Below are 26,453 nucleotides of genomic sequence, written 5' to 3'. Positions count from 1 at the left end.
TGTTGGTGTTAATTAAATCATTATACAAAATATGGTCAAGCCACTTTTTAATATTGTAGTCATAAAAGCAGAGTATTATGAAGTGTATGCAGGGTTCAGATTATTATCTTGTGAACACGAGATTTTCATAGTCATGAGCATGAGCAAAAGAGCTGAACAATCACAGATGTGCAGGAATGAGTGCTGCCATTGTTTTTTCCTCCCCTTCTGCTTCTGACTGTGACAATATGGCTTTCACTTTAGATCGGAAGAAACAAAGTTAAAAGGGGAGTTGGAAAAAAATGGAAAAACTCTGATTCTTGCGCTGATTCCACCAGGCTTCTGACACTACCTGTCACTCTGTATTTAGATTTTCAATAGTTCCTTTAAGAACTCTTGACATTCTGATTACACCTCGGGCTCTGTAAGTTGTATAAAGGGCTGATTTACACAAAATAGCGATGCAAGAAAAAGAGCACAGGTCATTCTAACAATTACTACCCAGATCATCACAGAGCTGTCACAATGAAATTTATTCGTTTTTCTTCTTTTACGTACATATTTAAATTAATCTTTTCCATACCAAATATCATATACATCAGACTTTCTTTACAGACCAAACTATTTCTGTCCTTGGTTTCATAGCAACCAGGTATCCTTGGGTTAGTTAAAAATTTCTGTACACTCCAAAACCAATAATAGATTTCTCTTCACAGAATGTTCTGGTAACTTTGGATTAATTTAGGTTTCTGGGAAACTGCCCACCTACCCCTCCCCTAACTTAATGTTAACATTTGCATCTTACTTGGGGCAAAATGTTGAGTTAGGGGAGGGGTAGGTGAGCAGTTTCCTGGAAACCTAAATTGATCCGTAACTTTTGCAGCTAAGTGATCAATTTTTTAATTTTTCTATTTTGGAACTTCAATGTCTTGTGGTACAAAATATTTTTAACAGTTAATTTCTTAAACCACAAAAGAAAGCAGTCCTTAAGAAATATTACTATGTAAAATCCCCTTGGTATGACAATAACTGTACTACAGCTTCATTTTCTTGGCTGCAAAGATAACAGAAGTGACGCACTTGCTTGGCAGCTTAGTGGCTCAGAAACTGCGATACTCGACTCTGTTGGTAAAAGCCTGCTGAACTGTTGTCTGTCTCCATAAAATGCTGTCGGTGGACTCTTATGGGAGCATTCCTTATCCAGACCACCTTGTAATTGAACAGTTCAAGTGGCTGGAGATGTACATCCTTATGGTCTTCCCCTTGCAAATAATGTATCCTCCATTTAACATCATACAACTCTGTACCTGTAAAACTGCATAAATGCCTGACCAATATTCCAACCCACAGCAAGGGAGACAACATACCCTATTACAACCAGTAGGACTGGATAAAGCAGGACCACTGTTTTACGAAGAAATGGCAATGCTGTGAATAAAAAAAAACAAACAAACAATAAAATGCAAGGACCTCACTTTCATCTCGCTTATTTTAAGCCAATATGCTCATAATTATTAAGGGCCCCAAAATCCCATCTCCAAACTTTGCTTCATGCTTTTGACAATGTGAAAAATGAGTTTATGAGCAGGAGCAGGGAAGAAATCCACAAAAGACAATTTTTTAAATTTTAATTTTTCAGGACACTTCAATCAACTTACCACTATATCCTAGGAATGAGATGTAGATATAATAAATCAGAGCGATCAGCCAAAGGGAATTACCAATAAATCTTGAAATAAACAGTGGATGATCTATTATAACTAAAATAAGAATGATAATAAAATTAATGAAAGGTCAATAGAACCCTTTATAAAATATAATTATTATCTGAATTATCTTAACAAAGGTTGCCTGAATTTGAATTCCCACTATTAATATAGATAATCATTTCCTGTTTGTTTATAAATGGTGCTATCCATTTAATGTTTGTGTAAGGTATGGCATAGTCTGTGCTTTAACCAGAAAACATTAAACTGACACTACTGAAAGAGCAAGATACCAGTATTATTAGGTGGCAAAACTTTTGTAGCTATCAGCTATCAACTTTACATCAGAAGTGCATGTAGGCACAAGGAACAGAGATTATAATCTGCCATAACGATAAACTCATAAACAAAAAGTTGTGTCTGTGAATTAGGTGGAAAGTGTTAGTACTGGCTTCCAAAGTCCTACTCCAAGCAAATTTCATTGGGCCACAGTGATGCAAAGATATTGTGCATTAACTCACTAGTAAGAATGAAATAGGTACAGAATAATTTGTTAACAAACAAAGGGTATTTACTCTGCATACAAAAGAGTTGGATAACATGCAGTATCAGCAATAGGGGAAAGAAGGCATTGAGGTGAACATCAAATGCGTACGCCCACTCCACTCTCTGGCCTGGATCATAAGCAGTGGATATGCGTAAATATCTGTTGCAGAAGAACCTGTGAAAAAAACACAGAATTGATGCCCACTACGATCAACTGATAACTAACTACATATTACTCTTGTATCCTTTAGCGGATGCAAGTTTAAATATAGAAGAAATGGTTACTGACTGTTAGGAGAGACTTCTACTAAAACTAGGAATTATTGCATTTTTCAGTTTCATTTGAGTTATTTACAGTTGAAAATGATAACAGAAAAATGACGTTTCATGTCAATATTGGAACTGATAAAACAACTAATACTATTTAATTAGTTAATGTAGAATAAATTAATTTATTTGATGGATTAGGGATCTACTGTACCTTGCCTGAATTATTTTGATGAGTAAAAACTCATTATTGCAAAGTCATTTTGAAAGTCACTTGCCAGCCCTGACAATGTTTGATAACTTCAGTGAAACTCTGCATTTTTGTACACAGACAGTAGTTGCACAACGTTCTTGACAGCAATATGTGGTTTTAACTTACCATAGCAACGAAGCTATGATGAGACCAACACCAATGCAATCCACAAAAACAACCCATAATAAGAACTTCAAAAATCCTATAAACGGAATATGAAGTGCAATAGCAAAGCCAATTGACGACACTGTCAAAAAAGACAAAGAGTCACTGGTTACATTAATATAGAAAGGAAGGATCACCCCCTTGAAAATAACCCAATTAAAAACAAAGTAATAACATAGCACATTAAGTAAAAAGGAGAACAACATTCTCCAGACAATCAAGAATGTATGATTAAGTCGTCCCATTTTTTTACCTGGAGGGGAAGAAACAGCAATAATACAACCAGGAAGATACAAAACTGAAAGCAAACTTATACTGCTTCATTGGGAAAAGGAGACAAGCAGTTTGGTATCAGGTGAAATTACTCAAAAGACTGGAAGACAACAGAAAAAGAAAACAGACCCACAAGCAACAGGAAAATAATAATCAAGAACTTCCTGGCCTTTCAATTCCCCATCTACTGACTATATATTCAGCGTACCAGGCAAATTGAAATCTTAGTGGCAGCCCTCGAGCAGGGTAGCCAAAAGTACTCTTGGGTGAGGGTGTCAAACTTGGACAAATAGTGAACGATTTGAAGTCAAAGGGATTGTGCAACAAATGCTACCTTACCACACAGCCAAATGCTAAGTAACACAAGAAAAGCTGGATCATCTCTGGCCCACTGGTCTTTAGTTTCTGGGTAGGAAATAGACACCATAACATCAGATATTTTAACCTACATCTTACATCTTATTGACCTTTATCCAATACTATCATATCAATATTTATCATTGTTCTAAACAAAGCACATTCCTAGTTTTAAAAATTTGACGTTAATAATGTTTCATGGTCAACTGCGCTGTGTTCAGTTTTTGTCTATTTTAATTTATTAGTTTAATAAAACTGCACCCAAGTTTAAAAACAATAGTGATTAAAATAATAAAACATGTCAAATGCACGTATACTCACGTTTGTGATAATGAAAGTTGCGGTATCTAAGAAAATTGAAAGGCAACAAATACAGAAATTAATGTTGATGACATTTTAGAACATACAGTATGACCTAAGAAATATCATGCATGTATATCTCTATATCATTTGAATCAGTTTATAAATTTTGTAAATTAATTAATGAACCTTTTGCAGATGGCCAATAAAACAAGGGTTCAAATTACCTGCATTTATGTTATGCAGCTAAATGTCATTAATGCTAAGCAGGGTTGTCACGAAGATTTCAAGTTGCCGCGTAAATACAACAAGTAGGTGGGGAATCAAACAGCTATGGATTTCTTTTGGTTTTATTTTTCTTCTATTTCAAATGAAAGTAGCCAGGGGTCACATTCATAGTACATGAAGCCAAGGAAAATACCCGGCCCAATTATTACGGAAAAAAATAATTTCTTGTTGGCAAACTTGTGTGTTGTCTTTTTAAGAATTTGATCGCCGAAAGCACATTAAAAATTCTGAGCTCCAGTCAAGAAATGAACTCACAACCCTCAGGGTTCTAGATCCAACACTCTAACCACTGAGGTACTTGAACTCTATGGCGAATCCACTGATGTTCCTTTTCTGATACATTTGGTATGTTTTTGTTGTGCTCTAAAATGCGGCACAGTAGCAAAAATAAACAGAATTCTTATAAAGAGTTTTTTCTAATATTATATTAAATAATTGATCAGGTGGGTCAATCCGATCACTTCCGATGATCGATTATGAAATCTCAGCCAACTCCCAACACTATCTGTCAGTGCATTACCACCTGCTAGTTGCTGCTTTCAGGGATGTCATGGTTTCATGTGCTATACATGCTCAGCCTGTAGGATATGGCTCCACCAACCTCACAGGCCTCTTTCCCATGTTCATCTATTTGCGACTATTCTATCCGCAACTTTCATGTTCCCATAATGTAATTTGTTTTCCCCTCAAAATTTTGCACAGGTACTGGGTTCAATTTCTCGTGGGACTAATTATTGTCCCTTGAGGAATTGAAAGCAAAACTTATATGGCGGGTTGCAAGCAGTCTATGAGCATTAATTTTGGCAAAGAAAAAATTATACACCAAGGTAGGATAGACAAAGTATGAAAGAAGTTTGAAATTAGAATGCACCGAAACAGAAGTCAAGTTACCACAGCTGCACCTATTAGGCAAGAAAATGTTTAACGTATCAGCTTGATTCTTGCTGTCATCCAACCAAAGGCAGGTGTGCAAAACAAAAATATTCTCGCAGCACAACATGTACCGTCACAATATAGCAACAATACTTACACTTTTCTTGGTGAAATGCATAAGTATAGCATCTGCCAGAGAGCAAATTCAAAATCCATATGTCGATATTTCAAAATTCGTCGAAGATACTTGTACTGCATGGAAGTAGACAAACACCTTGAACGCTTCTTCGAAGGCGAAGAGTACGACGAGTTTGCAGGTTCTGGTAACATGGCTATAAAACAGTTCAATCTTTTCAAGAATCAAGCATATAATTGGTGTTAAAAGTCGTTCTTCCGCGCTATTTTCCTTCCAAAATCAGCTGAAAATGTGCTGCACAACAAACTTTACTTCGTTGGCATATTCTACGCATGCGTTGACACGTCAAAGTCTTCCATGATTCTTTGCACGATAAAAACACACAGTTAAAACACAGCGTCACGCACAGTTTACACGGCGTCACGCACCGAGAATATTCATTACTTTCTGATACTCAGACGTAAACATGAGAAGATAAGCAATAATTTTTATTTTTTTCTTCATATCACTTTAATGGCTTTTTTTAATTTCATTTTTGTTATTTTTAAAAGAGCATTTTAGTTAGGTACTGTAGTATTATATTTATTATATTACTATCCTGGGGGTTGGGGGGGGGGGGGGTTCTCCCTCATAAGGGCGTCTTAATCAGGGTATCGATCTATCAAGATAAATGTCTTAAACAGGGTACCAAAAATCGGAATTCTGTCTTAAACAGGGTAGGAAAATCAGCTACATTTGTCTTAAACAGGGTTTGAGGGGCCGCGCCACACCTCCCCACCCAGGGATATGTCGAGTACCCCCCCCCGGGATTACTAGTAACTTAATTTTTTAAATTTCTTCATTTTTATTAATTAAAACTAGTAATAACCAAAGTTTACGGAGTTCGAAGGTCCAGCGCTGTGCTTTGCGTAAGTGTCACGTGACAGATGTCCAAAACACGCGTGATCAGATTACAAGTGATAGAAGGTCCAGAAGTCCAAACGATCGAATGCTGGCTACGTACATGCGAAGCATGCGTAATCACAACCTGGAGATTAGGATTGCGGGCTCCTCTTGTCGCCCGCAGAAATAACTTACTCTTTTATTTTCCTTTATTTATTTATTTAGTTACTTAACATTTATTGCTACATTCATCACATTTCCGTTCTTTTCTTTTTACGTTTTATGCTATTTATGTTTGTAGTGAGGTTATTTTACTTCAGAACTCTTATATCATATTTCCAACTGTAGCGCTTTTCGTACTGTACAATTCACTTTTTTTGCTTCATTAGATCCCTTGTAGAGGAACGGCTTAACTGTCAGAAATATTGGAAAAAACTCAATCCGCTTTATTCTTCGCTGGTTTGTCATTATAGTTCACTGCCCTTAGCCCCCTACCCTCCCTCCCCCCTTCTCCGCCTTTTCCTCTCTTACGCGTACTAAGTACACTTTTTTTGAGAATCTCTACAAAACGTGGGGCTTTTAATGGAGAAACACTTGAAAAGGAACAAATCCAGTACTTTTTACTGATACATCATGTTTTATTAAAATGTATTATGTTATAACCTGTAGTTAATGTGTTGACCCTTAAATCGCTAAAAACATACACGGGAATACATAAACAGTCTTCACTACTGGCACTGCCTCAAATCAAAATAAGATGTTCTAAGGCCAAAAGAAAAAACATACAAGACTATACAACATTGATCTCTGAGGCCTTGTCTGACAACTGTTTTTCTTCGCACTCTATTTAGTTTACGATAAATTCACAGAAATACAAATAGAAAAAGACAACAAAAAAATACATATATAGACCTAAAAACTATAACGATCAATTTTAGACTAACGGTAAGCTGCCAGCAGTTTAAACTAAAATACTGCAGGAAGCCATGATTCAACCTATTCTTACTTGAGAAAATTTCTTTTCGAATTTCCGGCGTGCAATCATATGGTACCCTGCGAGCAGAGGCTACTTAGTTTCGATATTTACTACGTATGGCGTAAGGAGGGAGAGAAGCGACGACCGGAAATACATCTGCGGTCGCAGGCTACTGATAACGAGTCCCTAGTTTTCTTATTTCGCGGGCTCTTTCTGAATGAAAGCATGTTGCTAAATTGGGCGCGTCCATTTTCTCTTGAACCCATAGATCATGTAGAACCTACAGATCGTACCGAATTTCGTAGAGGGAAACCGAGCGAAAATGCTTACTTACTATTTAGGTTGCACCGTTGGCTTAGTGTCGTTGTAGTTGGTGTCACATCGCGCATGATCCTACAACTCCCTCCTGATTTCAATTCAAACCAGGTTCTAGCAGCACTTGGGCACAGGGAGCATGCGCTAGCTTAACTTTAACTTTTAGCGCGCCGTAGTGCCATACCGTCACCATAAAAACAGAACTACGGCCCCTTTTCGTAGTTAAAAATTACGGTAATAAAGAAGACGAAACATAAATGGCGATTATTATTATTATTATTATTATTATTATTATTATTATTATTATTATTATTATTATCGTCATCATTATTATACAAATATTCTGCCACTGACGTTCAAAATTCCTTGTCTTATGCTTATCTATTCCTGTAAGCCCTAATAGTGAGCATCATCTCATTTTTCAAATATTTGTTTATGATATCACTGTTGTATCAAACATGAAGGTGAAAAAGAATAAGGGAAATGATTATAGGTCTTGACCTTAATCAATATTCTCCTCATCAGTACCAAAGGAAACCCATGTTGAACCTTGTGGAGAATATTCATGCTGATGCTTGAAGTAAGTAAGTTAAACAGAGCCTGTAAGATTTATTGCCTCACTCAGGGGCACCCAACGAGAATATAGTTCAAAACCATTTAAACATAGCATTGTTAAACGTATTTTAGTATTTAAACGGTAGATATAGGCATATTTTTATCCCCTAAAAATTTTTCATCTGTTCGGATTTCCTAGCTGAAAGTCTAGTGATCCGAAAACTATAGGGATCAAAACTTACCTTTTCGAAAATTTCAGCCAGAAAAGAGGCTCCCGAAAATTCTAGGTGACCTTTTTAGGGTAAAAATCCGTTTAAAATGGGCAATTATACCATTTTTTAGATGTTCGAAAAGCCTAGGAGAGGCAGGCAAGCAAGAAATTTTACAGCAAATGTTTCGAAAATTCTAGATCTCAAATCGTCTTCCGAATAGATATTCTTCCGAAAATTGTCGTTGGGTGCCCCTGCTCACTGCCGACCAAGAACTCCTCAGCGCCGGACTCCACGCAAGCGCGATATCCTTCACGGTGATATGCTGTAAAAAGCGACGATGTAAAAAACTGGTTGACTGTCGAGGTATGTGGGAAGCCCACACAGAGCTTATCTGAAATCCAGCGAAGAATTGTCGAGCTTGAATGACAAGATTCGCAACAACAGAAAGTTAGGCGGTCAACATCCTGCGCCTCTAGAACTGGTCCTCGACCCCACAATGTTGTATCCAGTTCCTCTCCTGTGTCTTGGGTGTACTGGTCCCAAGTTCTGTCCATGTCTGCTGGAGGCGTGACCACGTTGTCAGGGTGACGAGGAGCAATGATCATTATCTCACCGGTACCAACGTCGGAGTAACCACCATCAAGCTTCTCGTCGAAGTACCGAACTAAAAATCGATAATGCCACGGCTGTCGTCCTCGAGGGACTTTTACATATTCTTTACTCATCTGTCCTATGACATCTCGGCCGTCCAAACCAACGAACTCACAATTTAACTGTTCCCTCGCCTGATCCATGGATTTTAAGAGCCATTTCGAGTAGTCTGCGTCACTTGAAATAAAGCTTCCGTCAACGATGAGTATCTTTTTCAGCCTTTTCTTCAGCAGCGGAAGCAGACCATATTTCTCTAGGCGCCCGGCATCACTTAGAGATAAAACAGCAGGTGGATTGGGTCCGACGTTGTTAACTTGGAAGACCTCGCGTAAAAATCGCACGTGATACAAGTGAACGTGACACCACCTATTACCAACAACACAAAAACACGTAAATGGTTTAATACGAGTTCTCCATAAAGAGGCTAGCCCCGCTACAGGCGAAGTATAATTTGAAGCAAAGAGGAATGGAAACCCGAACATGCAAAGAAACAATTAGCAATAGTATTTTCTTTTCCCCAAAGTGGATTGAAGAAAAAGCGATGTTATGACGCAAAAACATAGGTGACGGAGAGTCATAGTTAGGGCTGGTTTACACGTACGAAGGGAACGTACTCAAAGCGCAACGAGCTTGACAGTGATAGCAAACATATACAGCCAACTCTCTGTTTTAAAACGGAGACCTTTGGGACCGGCAGTAAGTGTCCGTCTTTAGAGAGATGTCTTGCCTGCGTGCAGACGTATCCTATCTCCTTTGTTGCAAAGGAAATAGGAGACGTCTGCACGCAGGCAAAGAGATGTCCGTCTTACAGAGGGTCAAATAAAGGGAGTAAAGGGGTCATCCCGGTGAAATTAACAATTATTCCTCGAGCCCGAATGGGCTCTGAGTCAATAGCCCACGAGGCCGAAGGCCGAATGGGCTATTGACTCAGGCCATGAGGGCGAGAGGAATAATTGTTTTAGTAAAATCCAACTAGTTAATCAGAAAATATCGCGACAAAACAACTTTAGCTAGTTAAAGCTAGACTTTAATCCTTTTTTGCCGCCAAAAAGCCGGCTATAACATATAGTCTAGTAGTAGCTCAACCAATCAGAACGCAGAATTGATGCTAGACCACTAGTTGGATTTTACTAATATAATTTATTCGTTTTCTTTGTTTTATGGACTATTGTCAGGGTTAGGTTCATTGTTAAGGATGTTTTGTTTTCTTTGTTTTACGTCAGCTATACTACCCCGGAGATGAGCGAGTAAAGAAAGGCAGGGACCAACTCTAGGTGTCCGTTTTACCGAGGTGTCACTCTAATAGAGGTTTCCGTTAAGAGAGAGTCAACACAGCCAGTGCATTGGGAATAAAGTCAAGACTCAAGCTCAAGCACCAGACACAGAAAAAAATGCTATTTTTGTTTGTTCATGTCTTAATTCTTTCCCGGGTATAGCAAAGGACCTAAGACCTAATAAACTGATACTGTCTTTTCTTTAAAAAAGGACTGGATAGACGATGTCAATTTCATACCTCACAAACTTGTCAAAGAACCATGGTGATTCACCACCAGTTGGCATAAGAGCTATGGCGATGAATATTATGAAGTACGTCAGAAAGACGGCCACAGCGTAGCCTTCCTCTTCTTTCATGTCCCACTCGTCACTCAGGGAAATAATGGCCAGGAACATCAAGGGAAAAGCCGCGATGGTTTGAATCAAAACTGTAAGAACCTACAATAGCAACATAACGTGCAAGGCATCTTAATGGGAATGAATACAACTATCGGGGTGAAAAGAAGAGCTGTGGATGGGTAGCAATGTTCAGCGAGCAAATTGCTCAGTTTCACATTATCTTGTTAAGGCAAACGCGTTTTTGTCGTCTGTAAGGGGATTGGAGCCTCCTTGTCAAAAATCCGCTACATCCAATGGAATATTTATTTGTTGCGAGAACTTTTGGATTCTACATAAACCATACTTAATTCTCTCTTTGTGTGTCTGAATAACAGTTCGGAATAAAAGTTTCCAATTACTCGAAAGGAAACGAGCCAGTGGGAGAAGCGAACGAAGGCTTCTGGGAAGAAGAAACACGAAATAAACAAAGGGAAGAAAAGAAAGAAACTGGGTGCTCGATTACCAGCCGCTGTTCGGGAAGTGAGCCCGTGCTACGCTCTAGAACAGCCGTATCTTCTCGGGGAGGAGTAAGAGAGCAGCGGAAATCGAGCCTACTGATAAGGCTAAATATTTTGTTCTTTAGAGTTCGTCATACCTTAGCTTGCCACGGTGAACAGCCCATTGTTTCGTTAGGATTACTTCTGAATCCTTTCCTGATAGTGAGGCCCAGCATGATCTGCAAATCTCTGAACGGCTCCGCCTGTTCCGGACTGAGGGCCATCACAGCAGCTGACGTTACCATGGCATCAGTTTGATGCACGCAGCCAGGTGACAGCTTTATCTCGTTGCTTTTTCCCGGCTCATGGTCGATTCGTTCGATTCTTTTTGGCGATAGAGACATCACGGCGTATGAGGGTGCTTTCAAAGACGATTCTTTGCACCAGTAATCGACTGCTACGTTGCTGATGTACTCTGGGGTGAGCGGCTCAAGGTCGGCCATCAGCAAGGGGTCCTTGGATGCATCATGCTGATGAGTACAGCAAGATAGAACTGGAAAGAAGTCGCGGATACTTATTCCCCTGCAACCCATCGAACCAACACTGTCCTGGGTAAAGAACGCTTTCTGAAGTCTCCATCTGAAAAGAAGGCAAACCTGTTATTTGCTGTAATGCTAAAGGGGATATTTTTTGCGGCTTTCTTCGGCCTCGCTTTTTCTCTCTTTCCGATCCCCTTCCCATCGTCCCTCGCGTGCTTTCATTTTTCCCTCTCCCCAGCCTCCCTATGAAAAAAAGAGGAGTGGAAAACTGAGATGACCGAAAGATCTGGTTCGAGTCTCAGTACTCGGAGTGTGACACATGGGAGATTCTCGCTTCAAACTCATGGCTTATGGTTCACCCTTTTACTCCTCGATTTTCACAGGAAAAAACTTCTCTCTTTCAGGATACGATTACTCTGTCTCTTTTCCTTTGTTTTCTGCGCATTGAGGACTGAGCTTTGAAATCTGAAACTTGTAGAGCGATTAACTATCTGGCAACACGAGCAGGGAATCAGTCATACTAAATTTTCTCATGGTCCGTTCTGAAGGGAAATGCCATGAGAAGGAGTTCAGTGATCCAACTTACTTGTAGTAGGTATAAATGGATGTAACGCTGAACATCCCAAGATAAGGACTCAACCAGATGAATAAACTTGAAACCAAAAGCAAAGTGTAAAAAAGATGTGGATTATATTGGATACCAATGGTGCTTGTCTGGTAAACTTTCCACTTGATAACAAACGCGTAAAAGTAAAACACGAGAGCCAGCGATGCTTTCTTCCGTAATGGCGGAAAACCCAGCCAGAAGAAGATGCTAAGAACAACGACCGAGGCTTTGAGCCAGGACGGGAGAACATCAGCAAACTGTTGTATCAACCATGGTACAAACGTGAAAGCAAACGTCACACCGGTTATGATCTGGAGGAAGCGAGCGATTGAGCGTAATCTCAACGGAGCGCTCAGCTTGATTGCGTGACAGACGAAGAAAGTTACGGGCAATAAAATGAATAGCAAGCTCTGTTGTCTCAATCTCGGGTCACTTATGGAGATTTCCAGAGTGCAGTGTCTTTCTGTCGCGTTAGCAGCACCTCTGTATAAGTCTACACATACAAACCCTTTGCGCATCATCGAACCAAAAACGTAATCGATGACGAACGCGGCAGTGAAAGCTCCGGAGCTGTACGACACGCAAGGGATGATAAGATTTACTGTGATGAGCAGTAAAACGAGTAGCACAGTGTCCAGAATGCCTTGTAGTGGTCTTTCCCAGTTGCAGACGTACCCGACCCTTCTGCGCAAGTGCTCAAAAAACTCTTTATGCCATTTATGGTCATCTTGCTTGCCATGCCGGTATTTCCAGTCCAAATAGGCAGCCGCGGTATAATTCCCGCCAGAGACACAGCTGATGTAATCCACCTTCACACCGCGATGAAGTAGCCGTCGCAAGACCCCAGAACTTAACGCGGCCGAGCGAATCCCGCCGCCAGAGAAGGCCAGACCAATGTTGCTGTTTTCTTCTGGCATGTTTATACGGCCCTCTTGGATCTTAGTTGGGGATAAAGCACAACAAAGATCATGAGACTAACAAGAGCTGTTGGCTTGGAAGTGCGGGCGAACATGTGGGTTTACCTTGGAGGTGTGATTTATGTGAACCACCTTCTTACTCTACATCTTTACATCTACATCTACATCATAGATCGGTCAAAATCGCTAAAACATCACACCAACCGAAATTGTGTAGGTGAACTTCGGAAAGCCCTTTTAAGGCGATGTTACACGAGACGATTCGCAAAGACGATTTTTAGCGCAACACAGCGCTGCAATGTTGGAACAATGTTGTAACCATTTGCGAATCGTCTCCTGTATCATCTCCTTTAGTTCCAGTGTCAACGAAGGAATTCATGCGGATCTATCACGAGCGTAGAAACTTAATTGAACAACATAGAAATCATTATACTCATATTTAACTAGAAATTCGTTTATCGCAACACCTCGCGAAGCTGTGATGAGGGGAAGTAATACCAGCCAATAGGTTAAATGTGTCAAAAAAAGAAAACAATACGAAAACGACCAAAAAATAAAGTAAAATAAAAAGTTTCCTCAGGCGGGAGTCCAAACCCGGACAATTAACGTGTAAGGCCATCACCTTAACCATTGCGCTACGAGACCAAGTGTTGCACGTATATTTTGAATGAATTATCTTTAACGTTTTTGCCCATGAAATTCTGTCGATAGACGCTGTTTGAAGCTCGTAGAGCTGTATTTATCAAGAATTCAAAAATGTAGTGGAGGAAAATAAGCATGGTTTTGATGGCAAAAACAGTACTTTAACTCATTTCGTCGCATTTGAAGATGATATGGCCGACAAAGCGATATTAAGTGTCTCGCAAAACTGTGGCGAATTCTCTTGCTGACGGCGTTGTACCGCTTGCAACTTTCTACATTTTACATGAGGAGAATCGGTTACGATTCAGTATCAATAAACATTTTTTTTCAACAGAGAATGAATAACCATATCCGCCTTTCTTCTCCACGGTTTCTTGTTGTCGTTTTCTTCTTCCTTACAGCAAGGAACCCCCAAGTGTGACCTTTAATAACTCAAATTCTTTCATGGAGACATTAACCAATCAGAAGTCGAGGACAGCTTCCAGCTAGCTTCTGATTGGATTAAGTCTGCACGAAAGAATGTGAATAAATCAAAAGGGCTCCTTGCTGTAAGTGTTGCCTGGAAACCTCAAAATGCACCTAGACTGAATGACGTCAATTGGAGCGAATTTTAGATCTTAAAACGGATTTCGCGTTCCTTTCGGCAAATCCAAATCCGGATTTTTGATCTGGAGAAGGATTCATTAAATTTGAAATCCGAAGAATCCGAATCCAGATTAACGGATTAGTGATCTACGCTGTTCCATTCACAGTGGATTCGAAATTAGTCAGATGATCCAGCGGTATTTCCAGTATAAGTATTCCCAGTATAGTTTCCTAGTTGTTGCCATTTGCCGTAAAACGTCTGAAAACACTGGAGGATTGTTCTTGGTACAGTAAAATATCCATGTGCTAGCCATTTGTCGCTAAAGAGTGCTGAAACACAAACACGTAAGAAGGACAAATCAACTGCTACCTTTCTATAAACTCGCTTGTAGACTCGATAGGCACTCGATCGTGCTACATAAAAAATCCGAGCTACGAAACTGGATCAAACTGAGCCGACAACCTTTAGATAATTTTCAACTTTAACGCAATACTTTCTTGAACTGTTTATGTGCCATCGTCGCTATTGGAACTGCCGACCACAAAATTCTGCACGGAATAATCGCATAATTTGTCAAACAGTAGAAAACACGTCTTTTCTTTAGAGGCTATCATGCATATTGCATGCGTTTGCGAAAAGTTACCAAGGTTACAAATCCATTGTCGGATTTCACGTTCCTTTCGACCGCGAAATAATCTCAGACCAAAAATCTAGTCGCGACATCGTTGCTAGGCAACTTCGGATACCAAACCGATAGAAAGATTTACGACCAAAGCAAAATCGAACTCGGCTTGCAATCGACAAAATTATAAACTCGCTTCGCGAGAATTAAGTGATTCTATTCACACATGAAGAGCTAGGAGAGAAGGCTATATTCGCAGGCAAAGATACAATGAAAACAGTAATGCTTGACACAACGCTCAACCTAAAATGTACATAGTCACAACTTCACGAAGTCTATCAGTCAATCGGTTATTCAATCCGTGTTCAATGACTAAAGGCCGTTGATATGCAAAAGAAAATAATGAAAAAAGAATAGTTTACCACTAGAGTTTGAAGCTTATTGAAGCTTTCAGATGACAAGCGACATAACATGCTTGGAAACGTATAAAAATTATTACAAATGCTATGCACTGGAACCAAACCTGAATAAACCACTGATGAACTTAATTTACATGAATTTCTACACTCGTATCTTACCGATAACTCGTCCCGCGCTAAGCTAAGATCAGGCGCTACTCTCATTTTCCAGGGCACGGTTGCGCCGGCAAGGCGAATCAAAAAGTCTGAATTACGTTAGCCTGTTCCCTGCTCTCGGATAGTGGGAAACACGCGAAAGTGAAACCGGGCTTTTTCCCGTTCCCTTTTTATACCAAACAGTATAAAACGGGAACGGAAAAGCCACGAGGAAAATAAAACAAAAGGTGACCACGTGACTTTCCTTCTAGAAACAACAGGGAAACTGGACACGGAAGTCGTCCGCATGCAAATATGGCTAGTGAGGCCTCAATGGTTTTGTTTTGACTCCGCGTCTTAGCGGTTGAGTACAGCGATAACTACCTAAACTTTTCTGATATCGATGTCCTTTCACAAAGAAGGGAAGCATTTTGCGATTAGGGAGCAAACGAAATTAAGTGCGCTCGCTTCAATATATTAAAGAGTCGCGAAAGTATTTGAATAAGAGAATTCGCAAATCCTTTATTCATCAAAAGGAAAGCATTCTAAAAAACGAGTGTATCCATCGTCGACATTACTATCTTTTACACTGTATTACTGGAAACAATATAATGGTGACGAGTGCGAATCGAACACAACAAATATACAGTAGTAATGTATGGATCTCCATCCCCGCCAAAATTCAAACGTGTTGTTCTTAGATCCAAACCTTCAATTCAAACATTCTTGCTCTCAATTTAAATTTGCAATTATTGAATTAAAACAATCATTTTGGCAATTCAACCAATTTAACCGTCTTGAATTGAAGGTTTAGATCTGAGAACAACAAGTTTGAATTTTGGCGGGGATGGAGATCCACACGTATGTACTAACATGCTAATTTTTGATCAAACAATCCCTTCTACTGGCGCCGATATAGCAACTGAAAGCGTGATCGTTCTCTGATAACGAGACCCTAGTTTTCTTATTTCGCGGGCTCTTTCTAAATAAAAACATGTTGCTAAATTGGGCGCGTCCATTTTCTCTTGAACCTATAGATCATGCAGAACCTACAGATCGTACCGAATTTCGGAGAGGGAAACCAAGGGAACATGCTTACTATTTAGGTTGCACCATTGGCTTAGTGTCGTTGTAGTTGGTGTCACATCGCGCATGATCCTACAACTCCCTCCTGATTTCAATAAGTGGTTTTCACGTTACGTCATCGCCGCCATGCTGGTGGACGGTAAACAAAAGATGGCTCATTAGCTCGCTTTGTTTGTCCACCAGCATTTGTTCATTTCACCATTGTTATTTGTGTCTCCCGAGATTGCATGAAAACCACCTATACAAACCAGGTTCTAGCAGTACTTGGGCACAGGGAGCATGCGCTAGCTTGACTTTAACTTTTAGCGCGCCGTAGTGCCATACCGTCACCATAAAAACAGAACTATGGCCCTTTTTCGTAGTTTAAAATTACGGTAATAAAGAAGACAAAACATAAATGGCGATTCTGAAACAAAATTTGGAAGTTTTTCAACACGGGCTATTATATTATTATTATCATCATCATTATCATCATCATCATCATTATTATACAAATATTCTGCCACTGGCGTTCAAAATTCCTTGTCTTATGCTTATCTATTCCTGTAAGGCCTAATAGTGAGCATCATCTCATTTTTCAAATATTTGTTTATGATATCACCGTCGTATCAAACATGAAGGTGAAAAAGAATAAAGGAAATGATTATAGGTCTTGATCTTAATCGATATTCTCCTCATCAGTACCAAAGGAAACCCATGTTGAACCGTGTGGAGAATATTCATGCTGATGCTTGGAGTAAATAAGTTAAACAAAGCCTGTAAGATTTATTGCCTCACTGCCGGTCAAGAACTCCTCAGCGCTGGACTCCACGCAAGCACGATATCCTTCACGGTGATATGCTGTAAAAAGCGACGATGTAAAAAACTGGTTGACTGTCAAGGTATGTGGGAAGCCCACACACAGCTTATCTGAAATCCAGCGAAGAATTGTCGAGCTTGAATGACAAGATTCGCAACAACAGAAAGTTAGGCGGTCAACATCCTGCGCCTCTAGAACTGGTCCTGGACCCCACAATGTTGTATCCAGTTCCTCTCCTGTGTCGTGGTTGTACTGGACCCAAGTTGTGTCCATGTCTGCTGGAGGCGTGACCCCGTTGTCAGGGTGACGAGGAGCAATGATCATTATCTCACCGGTACCAACCTCGAAGTAACCACCATCAAGTTTCTTGTCGAAGTACCGAACTAAAAATCGATAATGCCTCGGCTGTCGTCCTCGAGGGACTTTTACATATTCTTTATTCATCTGTCCTATGACATCCCGGCCGCCCAAACCAACGAACTCACAATGTAACTGTTCCCTTGCCTGATCCATGGATTTTAAGAGGTATTTGGAGTAGTCTGCGTCACTGGAAATAAAGCTTCCGTCAACGATGAGTATCTTTTTCAGCCTTTTCTTCAGCAGGGAGAGCAGACCATATTTCTCTAGGCGCCCGGCATCACTTAGAGATAAAAGCGCAGGTGGATTGGGTCCGACGTTGTTAACTTGGAAGACCTCGCGTAAAAATCGCACGTGATACAAGTGAACGTGACACCACCTATTACCAACAAAACAAAAGAATTAATGACTTAACACGTAAATGGTTTAATACAAGTTCTCTTTTAAGAGACTAGCCTCGCTAAAGGCGAAGTATAAATTGAGGCAAAGAGGAATGGAAACCCGAACATGCAAACAAACAATTAGTAAAAGGATTTTTTTGCTTTTCCCCAAAGTGGACTGAGGAAGAGGCGACGTTACGACGCAAAAAACATGGGTGACGGAAAGTCATAGTTAGGGCTGGTTTACACCTACGAAGGGAACGTACTCAAAGCGCAACGAGCTTGACAGTGGTAGAAAACATAAATATACAGCCAACTCTCTCGCTAAAAAGGAAATCTTTGGGACCGGCACTAACTGGAAGTGTCCGTCTTAGAGAGAGTTTGTCTTATAGAGAGTCAAATGAAGAGAGTAAAGAAAGGCAGGGACCAACTCTAAGTATCCGTCTAATAGAGGTTTTCGTTAAGAGAGGGTCGACTGTACACAGCGAGTGCATTGGCGTGGAACGTTGGCGAGTAGACGTTTAGAGAGTCAAACTTATTACCAAAAGTAAGGACGAAGAGAAGTTTCTCTGAAGGCTGTGTTTTGTTATGGACAGTTTTTTCAACCTCGTCCTCCGAGTCGCTCTCCGCCGTCCTCTTTAGCCTGCGAGCACATGAACTCTCCAATCGTCTGGTTAAAGAACGCTCTCGAGTCCTTTTCTGCGTGTCGCTCACGCGTGACTTCTTCAGAGTCCCTGGAATGGAAAGCTTGCTCGCAGGCTAATTAATCTTTCGCTCCAGGGGAAAGAACGAAAAGAGAAGCTGGGAATAAAGTCAAGATTCAAGCACAAGCACCAGATACAGAAAAAAGTCTATTTTTGTTTGTTTGTCTTAATTCTTTTCCGGGTATAGCAAATGACCTACGACCTTATAAACTGACACTGTCTTTTCTTTAAAAAAGGACTAGATAGACGATTTCAATTTCATACCTCACAAACTTGTCAAAGAACCATGGTGGTTCACCACCAGTTGGCATAAGAGCTATGGCGATGAATATTATGGAGTACGTGACAAACACGGCCACAGCGTAGCCTTCCTCGTCTCTCATTTTCCACGCGTCACTCAGGGAAATTATGGCCAGGAACATCACGGGAAAAGCTGCGATACTTTGAATCAAAACTGCAAGAACCTGCGATAGCAACATAACGTGCAAGGCATGAATGCAACTATCGGGGTGAATAGAGGAGTTGTGCATGGGTAGTAATGTTCAGCGAGAAAATTGCTCAGTTTCACATTATTTTGTTGAGGCAAACTCGTTTTTGTCGTCTGTAAGGGGATTGAAGCCTCCTTGTCAAAATTTCGCTACATCCAATGGAATATTTATTTGTTGCGAGGACTTTTGGATTCTACATAAACCATACTTAATTCTCTCTTTGTGTGTCTGAATAACAGTTCGGAATAAAAGTTTCCAGTACACTCGAATGGAAACGAGCCAGTGGGAGAAGATAACGAAGGCTTCTGGGAAGAAGAAACACGAAATAAAAAGGAAAGAAAAGAAAGAAACTGGGTGCTCGATTACCAGCCGCTGTTCGAGCCTACTGATAAGGCTAAATATTTTGTTCTTTAGAGTTCTTCATACCTTGGCTAGCCACGGGGAACAGCCCATGGTTTCGTTAGGATTACTTCTGAATCCTTTCCTGATAGTAAGCCCCAGCATGATCTGCAAATCTCTGAACGGCTCCGCCTGTTCCGGACTGAGGGCCATCACAGCAGCTGACGTTACCATGGCATCAGTTTGATGCACGCAGCCAGGCGACAGCTTTATCTCGTCGCAAACTTCTCCAGGCTGATGGTCGATACGTTCGTTTCCTTCTGGCGATAGAGACATCACGGCGTATGAGGGTGCTTTCAAAGACGATTCTTTGCGCCAGTAATCGACTGCTACGTTGCTGATGTACTCTGGGGTGAGCGGCTCAAGGTCGGCCATCAGCAAGGGGTCCGTGGATGCATCATGCCGATGAGTACAGCAAGATAGAACTGGAAAGAAGTCGCGGATACTTATTCCCCCGCAACCCATCGAACCAACACTGTGCTGGGTAAAGAACGCTTTCTGAAGTCTCCATCTGAAAAAGAAGACAAGCCTGTCATTTGCTGTTTAATGCTAAAGGAGATATTTTTTGCGGCTTTCTTCGGCTTCGCTTTTCCTCTCTTTCCGATCCTCTTCCCATCCTCCGTCGCGTGCTTTCTTTTTCCCTCTCCCCAGCCTCCCTATGACACAAAGAGGAGTGGAAAACTGAGATGACCGAAAGATCTGGTTCGAGTCTCAATACTCGGAGTGTGACAGATAGGTGATTCTCGCTTCAAACTCATGGATTATGGTTCACCATTTTACTCCTCGATTTTTACAGAAAAAAAGAAAAACAAAACTAATTTCTCTCTTTCAGGATACGATTACTCTGTCTCATTTCCTTTGTTTTCTGCGGATTGAGGACTAAGCTTTGAAATGAGAAACTTGTAGAGCGATTAACTATCTAGCAACACGAGCAGGGAATCAGTCATACTTAATTTTCTCATGGTCCGTTCTGAAGGGAAATGCCATGAGAAGGAAATTCAGTGATCCAACTTACTTGTAGTAGGTATAAATGGATGTAACGCTGAACATCCCAAGATAAGGACTCATCCAGATGAATAAACTTGAAACCAAAAGCAAAGTGTAAAAAAGATGTGGATTATATTGGATACCAATGGTGATTGTCTGGTAAACTCTCCACTTGATAACAAACGCGTAAAAGTAAAACACGAGAGCCAGCGATGCTTTCTTCCGTAATGGCGGAAAACCCAGCCAGAAGAAGATGCTAAGAACAACGACCGAGGCTTTGAGCCAGTACGGGAGAACATCAGTAAACTGTTGTATCAACCATGGTACAAACGTGAAAGCAAACGTCACACCGGTTACGATCTGGAGGAAACGAGCGATTGAGCGTAATCTCAACGGAGCGCTCAGCTTGATTGCGAGACAGACGAAGAAAGTTACGGGCAATAAAATGAATAACAAGCTCGGTTGTCTCAATCTCGGGTCACTTATGGAGATTTCCAGAGTGCAGTGTCTTTCTGTCGCGTTAGCAGCACCTCTAGACCTGTATAAGTCTACACATACAAACCCTTTGCGCATGATCGAGCCAAAAACGTAATCGATGACGAACGCGGCAGTGAAAGCTCCGGAGCTGTACGACACGCAAGGGATGATAAGATTTACTGTGATGAGCAGCAAAACGAGTAGCACAGTGTCCAGAATGCCTTGTAGTGGTCTTTCCCAGTTGCAGACGTACCCGACCCTACTGCGCAAGTGCTCAAAAAACTGTTTATGCCATTTATGGTCATCTTGCTTGCCATGCCGGTATTTCCAGTCCAAATAGGCAGCCGCGGTATAATTCCCGCCAGAGACACAGCTGATGTAATCCACCTTCACACCGCGATGAAGTAGCCGTCGCAAGACCCCAGAACTTAATGCGGCCGAGCGAATCCCTCCGCCAGAGAAGCCCAGACCAATGTTGCGGTTTTCTTCTGTCATGTTTATACGGCCCTCTTGGATCTTAGTTGGGACTAAAGCACAACAAAGATCATAAGATGAAATACAGAAGTGAACAGACTACATCTCGCACAAAGCCCCAGCGAGTCAACTCAAAATAAGGAATACCGTCGAATCTCACCTCTAAAAGACGGAGACCTGATATAAAAGGGCAGGGATGTTACTCGTTGAAGTATACGAAAGGGTAGGAGAATCTGTCATTGGGTCTGTGAAAGGGCCCCAAAGGACCGAACAGATGAATTTTATGGCTTTATAAAGTCGAGAAAACGTTCTATTCTTGTGATTGATTCCTATTTAAATGACAGTGCATTTACACCAGTTGAAAGGGATGCAATGTTCTAAACAAGGTGTGTGAAAGGGGTACCATTTGTCAATAGAAGGTATACGAAAGGGGTACCTTTTTCGTGAAAAATGGTATATAAAAGGGGTTGGACCTCGAGGTGGAGCCTCCCCGTATAAAAATTTGTTGAGTACCCCCCTCCCCATCCGAGTGTAAAACGGACACCCAGAACTGGTGCCTGCCTTTCTTACTCCCTATATTTGACCCTCTATAAGACGGACACCTCTGTAAGACGGACACTTACTGCCGGTCCCAAAGGTCTCCGTTTTAGAGACAGTTGACGGTAACGAAGATTTCGGTAATCACCAATCATTGAGAAAATGTCTGGGAGACGTTGTGTCTGATTTCTCGAGAGTGAAGTGTTTTAATTATGTGCAGTTGTCTCCATCTATGCCCTTTTTTGACTTTCCCTGAATTTCTCTAATTTATGATCTCGGTTCTACACACGTCTGCGCATCCTCGTCCTCCAAAGCCAGGGAAAAGCGCCCTGGGGACGAGGTTGACATCTGCGCACCGGAAGCCTAATTACCTGAAATTGCGTGACATGACCTAAATTGCGTGACATACTAACTTACGTGCAGACAATCTCGTAGCCAGATTCCAAATGGGCTCTCAGTTAGTTGGCCACAAAAAGGGTAACAGGACCGAATAGGCAGAGGGCTTTGGCTATAACTCGTTTTCCGGCAATAGGAGACGTCTTCAGCTACAACTACTGTCTCTACATCCACCCAGCACCTCATATTTAAAGTGAAAAAAAATGGCTTTTCACTCATGATGGTTCGTTATTGAAGCCTTATGTACAGGCATAAACGAGAAAGGAGAAGAGAGGCGAAAAGCGGGTGGTCACCTCTTGTTTTCTTTTGCCCGGGAATTTTCCCCTCCCGTTTTATACTCCTTGAACTTCCCTTCTTAGAAACAACAGGGAAACTCGACACGGAAGTCGTCATTCACCCGCCCAAGGTTAAAAGGACAAAGACAGTGCCGTGAATTCCTGCCCGGGCGCACTTGTTAAAAGTCACCCTCAGTTATTACCTTATCTGAAAACGTCGTTTAATAATACCACCAACATCACTGGGTGGTCTTAATAAAAGAGCTTTTTATACTGTAAAAAAAAAAAGAAGTGAAAACGCGAGACAATTCTTACGAACTTCCGCTTCCGGTCATACACAGAGAAAGCAACAAAAGCATACCAGAAGTTTTTTAACAAACTTCAACTAATAGAGCGACTTGAGTACTTGTGGTTAAAGGTTTAACCGTGAATTTGCAGCGGTCAGGATATTAATGGTCTTAAATTACAACTAACAAATCGTTTGCAGGTTATTAGGGTTGCGTGCCCATATTATGAAGAAGTAGTCACTCTGTCTTTTATCGTTCCATTTTTGCGACAATTCCACAACAGCCGACCAGAGATCGTAACTTTTTAAACAAACGGGGAATTAGTGGGAAGAAATAAAGAGATCGCGCAGGAAGTATTTGCGGCGAACGAGTTCGTTGCAGCAACATACATCGATACATATGTTAAAACTCAATTTTAAGTGCCCTTCGGTCTGTTTTTTCTTTTAGTTGACAATAATTTTAAAACGACACAAAAACAAACCTTTGAATGATCGATCCAGAGGTAAACCAAGCCATATACAAACACAACGTCATTCTCGAATTTGATTTACACGATCGAAGCTACCCTGATATCAATTTTCTAGGGTTATTATTAAGTAAACATCAGTCCTTTAAAAACAACATTTTCCTTGAATGAACGCTTTTGCCATGCGAAGTGAAACTAGATGTAAAAATAAAACACCTGATAAAAAGTAAGTAGGTTGAAATATACTGTACCTTTATCCTGTTTGGAAATTTTGTTCTTGAAGGCTGCTGATTTAGAAATTCGGATGATGGGGGTGAACTTTTGTCATGTGATCTTGAAGATCCTTGTAAAACTCGCTCAACCGTTTGAGGTCAGAGAAAGAATGATAAGAAATGCTACGCTCACTTGATTTTATACCAACAGAAGCGGAAAAAGTGTCTGCGTGCGCAAGGCCATTCCGTCCCTGTCCAGGTTCCGGTTACTACTGCCATAGTGTCGTCACGCATTCTAGGTTCCGGTCGATTTACTTCAATTACACCTGTCAAACTCAATTGTTCTGGTTTCCATTGTCTGTTGTATTTTTTTTATATCTTCCATGAGCGGTCAATCCTCGACGCCCGGGGATTTTTACTCTTCATAAGGGCCGGGATCGCAAAACTCTGACACATTACCTATTTCAAGATCCACACATTTGTCAGTAGTATTTTTTGTTCTCCTTCGATCACTGGTGAAAAGTTCTATTGTTTCTTAACCAAAGCCAGGAATCCTTCACCCCTGGCCCATAACCTGCCTAGCAAGCTCTGTTCAGCCTTTTTACAGAGCCCGATGGCCATTTATTTTTCAGCCCCGAAATAGCTTAAAAATCAATTTAACAAACATAAAGTGCATTCTGTTTTGTGGCTCAATAAGAACAGTAAAAGGCTAGCTCCTGAAAAGAACCCACATTTATCAACCCAGGCGACCACTGTCCACAAATTTTATCTACCATATCTAGCATGTGTACTTCCACCCCCTCCCCTCAAACAAAATCGGGCCTCTCTTCGGAGGGGAGAGGACGGCTTTGCACAGGCTAATTTTTTCTCGTGAAAGGTTCGGCGGGCACTCCTAACAATTCCTAGGGAATTCCCGGGACTGATAACTCACTTTTTCTTTCAAAATATCGCAAGAGTTCTGTTGAGACCTGTTAACGTCAGCAATGATAACGACATGGGATCAGCATTAAGAGGTCTACACCGCTTGACCTTTACAGAAGCGGAAGAGAAACCACAGGGAAAAACGCACGGGAAATATCTTTCACTTAGAGAATCGTCAAGGCTACCTTTTCTCCTGTCTGTGGTACACAATCATCCGGGCTCCGATTCTGACAAACAACAACCAGCGAATAATATTGAAACATGATACAGAAACACGAGACAAAAAGCAATCAAATTTAAACACGAATTAGACTGTAACAAAGTAAAAGCTAGGGCGTCATAATCAAAGTCATGGGGCCTTGCAAGAGGCGCTTTTTTGAAATATAAAGAAACGTTTGTTCGTGAAGTTAGAATGATGCTTCCATTGTCTGAACGATCGATATTGCAAAAAGTTTCCGAAATTTTATTTTCCGGTTTTTGAGCTTGGCATTCAAGAACAAATATCTTCACTTTCTTTTTTTTTTTTTTCTAGTTTTGATAAAATTTTGGCTATTTTACAAACTAAATATCCCATAAGTCAACCATAAATCCGATAAATTAACCTTTGGCTTTTCGCTGAAAAACTACTGACCTTAGAGAGCAATATATTAATACTGGCACGTATCGCCCTCAAGCACGTCAGTTTTTGACTAACGGTACTCACTTGAGGAAAATCCAGTAAGTTTTCTTACAAGTACAAGGAATGGTAAGTACAAGGAAGGAACAAGTACAAGGAATTTCTTACATGTACAAGGAAAAATTGTTAATGAAAGCTTGCTAAAACGTCGACTGCTCGGCCGGGCGTTTAGATGATAGCGGACTGAAAGGGAATTACATTAAAAAGAGGGAAAAAAAAAGTAAGCAGATCCTTACGGCCAGACGATGAAAAATAGGACCAACTGATGTAATAAAAACGTGCGGGCGCAATTTAATAGTGTGCGTGCCTTATTTATTTATTTATTTATTTATTTAATTTGTAACTGACCTGTGTTTAAAGCCCGGTGCAAACGGACGCAAAATTGATGGCCAACTGGCTCCCAACATTGTTGTTGATGTTACATGTTGCGTCCGTTTGCACACCCTGTTACATGTTAATGAATGTTCTTGCGCGAAGTTTAAAACAGGTTAAACGTTTAGCTACGTGCAAACGGATGCAACAACTTCCAACATTGCTGGGCTAACAATGATCAACATTGCTGGGAGCTGTAACATCCGGTTGCACGTAGCTTTAGTTGGTTATTTAGCGTGTTTTATCTCTACTTTGCGTTGTTTTCTTTTTATGTCTTGCACTGTGCTCTCAGTGACTTGAGTGGCTCAACGGGAAATGTTCTGCCATTGATATACGATTTAATATTGAGCCGTAACCAATTGAAGCATTGCATTATAGGCATCCTACTGATAAACATTATTATTATTATTATTATTATTATTATTATTATTATTATTATTAAGACATTCACAGATTTCCTGGCCTGTTCCAGGCTCTGAGAAAGCGCGAACACCGCCCCCCCCGCCCTTCTTTTCCTAGAGCCAGATCACGCACTCATGCATATTTTCGCGTGCCTTTCACTTTCACATCATCCCCACTATCAGATTTCGAGCAACAATATTTATTTCTTTTAGTTAGTGCGTGCGCATTTTCACGAGAAAAGGCACGGCTACCAAGCTAAACAAAATGGCGAACTGTGGCAAGTTACCCTTTTGAACTCGAGTGCGTTGGAGTTTTAAAATTTTAGCGTGAAATTTACACAGAAATAACATAGTGGTCGGTGGAAAAGTTACAAGAAGCCATATTCGACTTGTGTTCTAGTAGCATCGCGAAATAAGTTTAAAAAAATGTAGCTTCGAGTGTTGTTTTTTTATCGGTTAAGTATGATC

The 26,453-nt window shown here is 40.7% G+C and overlaps 3 protein-coding genes across 5 annotated transcripts; all 3 read right to left on the bottom strand.

Annotated features, from left to right (window-relative positions):
* Positions 1–488: 488 nt before the first annotated feature.
* Positions 489–5,463, bottom strand: LOC140947525 (protein unc-50 homolog A-like). 3 transcript variants are annotated; one of them, XR_012166980.1, is made up of 8 exons: positions 5,165–5,463; positions 3,868–3,893; positions 3,529–3,594; positions 2,878–2,998; positions 2,261–2,406; positions 1,638–1,739; positions 838–1,407; positions 489–744 (listed from the first exon to the last, which is right to left on the bottom strand). XR_012166980.1 is itself a non-coding variant. In XM_073396656.1 (7 exons), the coding sequence occupies exons 1-7, from the start codon at positions 5,335–5,337 to the stop codon at positions 1,271–1,273; spliced, it is 771 nt and encodes a 256-aa protein (XP_073252757.1). In that variant the 5' UTR covers positions 5,338–5,463; the 3' UTR covers positions 489–1,270. The 3 variants fall into 3 exon arrangements, 2 of the variants coding, with proteins under 2 accessions (XP_073252757.1, XP_073252758.1); XM_073396656.1 differs by having other exon boundaries at positions 489–1,407; XM_073396657.1 differs by having other exon boundaries at positions 489–1,407; positions 2,270–2,406.
* A 2,757-nt stretch (positions 5,464–8,220) lies between these two features.
* LOC140948527 (uncharacterized) lies at positions 8,221–12,903 on the bottom strand. The gene is made up of 4 exons (XM_073397777.1): positions 11,950–12,903; positions 10,983–11,463; positions 10,248–10,447; positions 8,221–9,100 (listed from the first exon to the last, which is right to left on the bottom strand). Exons 1-4 carry the CDS (start codon positions 12,885–12,887, stop codon positions 8,284–8,286), a joined length of 2,436 nt encoding a protein of 811 aa, XP_073253878.1. The 5' UTR covers positions 12,888–12,903; the 3' UTR covers positions 8,221–8,283.
* Positions 12,904–16,620: 3,717 nt separating this feature from the next.
* LOC140948241 (uncharacterized) lies at positions 16,621–23,772 on the bottom strand. Its single transcript, XM_073397463.1, has 5 exons — positions 23,655–23,772; positions 20,520–21,484; positions 19,532–20,015; positions 18,882–19,081; positions 16,621–17,912 (listed from the first exon to the last, which is right to left on the bottom strand). Exons 2-5 carry the CDS (start codon positions 21,461–21,463, stop codon positions 17,123–17,125), a joined length of 2,418 nt encoding a protein of 805 aa, XP_073253564.1. The 5' UTR covers positions 21,464–21,484; positions 23,655–23,772; the 3' UTR covers positions 16,621–17,122.
* Positions 23,773–26,453: the final 2,681 nt, after the last annotated feature.

The sequence above is a fragment of the Porites lutea genome, chromosome 9 (genome assembly GCF_958299795.1).
Source record: "Porites lutea chromosome 9, jaPorLute2.1, whole genome shotgun sequence".
In the NCBI taxonomy this organism is placed as follows: Eukaryota; Metazoa; Cnidaria; class Anthozoa; order Scleractinia; family Poritidae; genus Porites; species Porites lutea.
The sequence above is the reverse complement of the archived record's forward strand: the minus strand, read 5'-3'. Positions and strand labels throughout refer to the sequence as shown.

Bases quoted from the DNA above. Each gene is read 5' to 3' on its own strand.
- LOC140948527 (XM_073397777.1), bottom strand. From the start codon at position 12,887: ATGCCAGAAGAAAACAGCAACATTGGTCTGGCCTTCTCTGGCGGCGGG. The intron at 11,464-11,949 runs GTAAGTTGGATC...CCTTCTTTTCAG, and splicing joins TCCATTTATACCTACTACAA to ATGGAGACTTCAGAAAGCGT. The intron at 10,448-10,982 runs GTATGACGAACT...TTGCTATTGTAG, and splicing joins GTTCACCGTGGCAAGCTAAG to GTTCTTACAGTTTTGATTCA.
- LOC140947525 (XM_073396656.1), bottom strand. From the start codon at position 5,337: ATGTTACCAGAACCTGCAAACTCGTCGTACTCTTCGCCTTCGAAGAAG. The intron at 3,595-3,867 runs GTGAGTATACGT...TTTCCTACCCAG, and splicing joins CAACTTTCATTATCACAAAC to AAACTAAAGACCAGTGGGCC. The intron at 2,407-2,877 runs GTAAGTTAAAAC...TTTTTTTCACAG, and splicing joins ATCATAGCTTCGTTGCTATG to GTTCTTCTGCAACAGATATT.
- LOC140948241 (XM_073397463.1), bottom strand. From the start codon at position 21,463: ATGACAGAAGAAAACCGCAACATTGGTCTGGGCTTCTCTGGCGGAGGG. The intron at 20,016-20,519 runs GTAAGTTGGATC...CTTCTTTTTCAG, and splicing joins TCCATTTATACCTACTACAA to ATGGAGACTTCAGAAAGCGT. The intron at 19,082-19,531 runs GTATGAAGAACT...TTGCTATCGCAG, and splicing joins GTTCCCCGTGGCTAGCCAAG to GTTCTTGCAGTTTTGATTCA.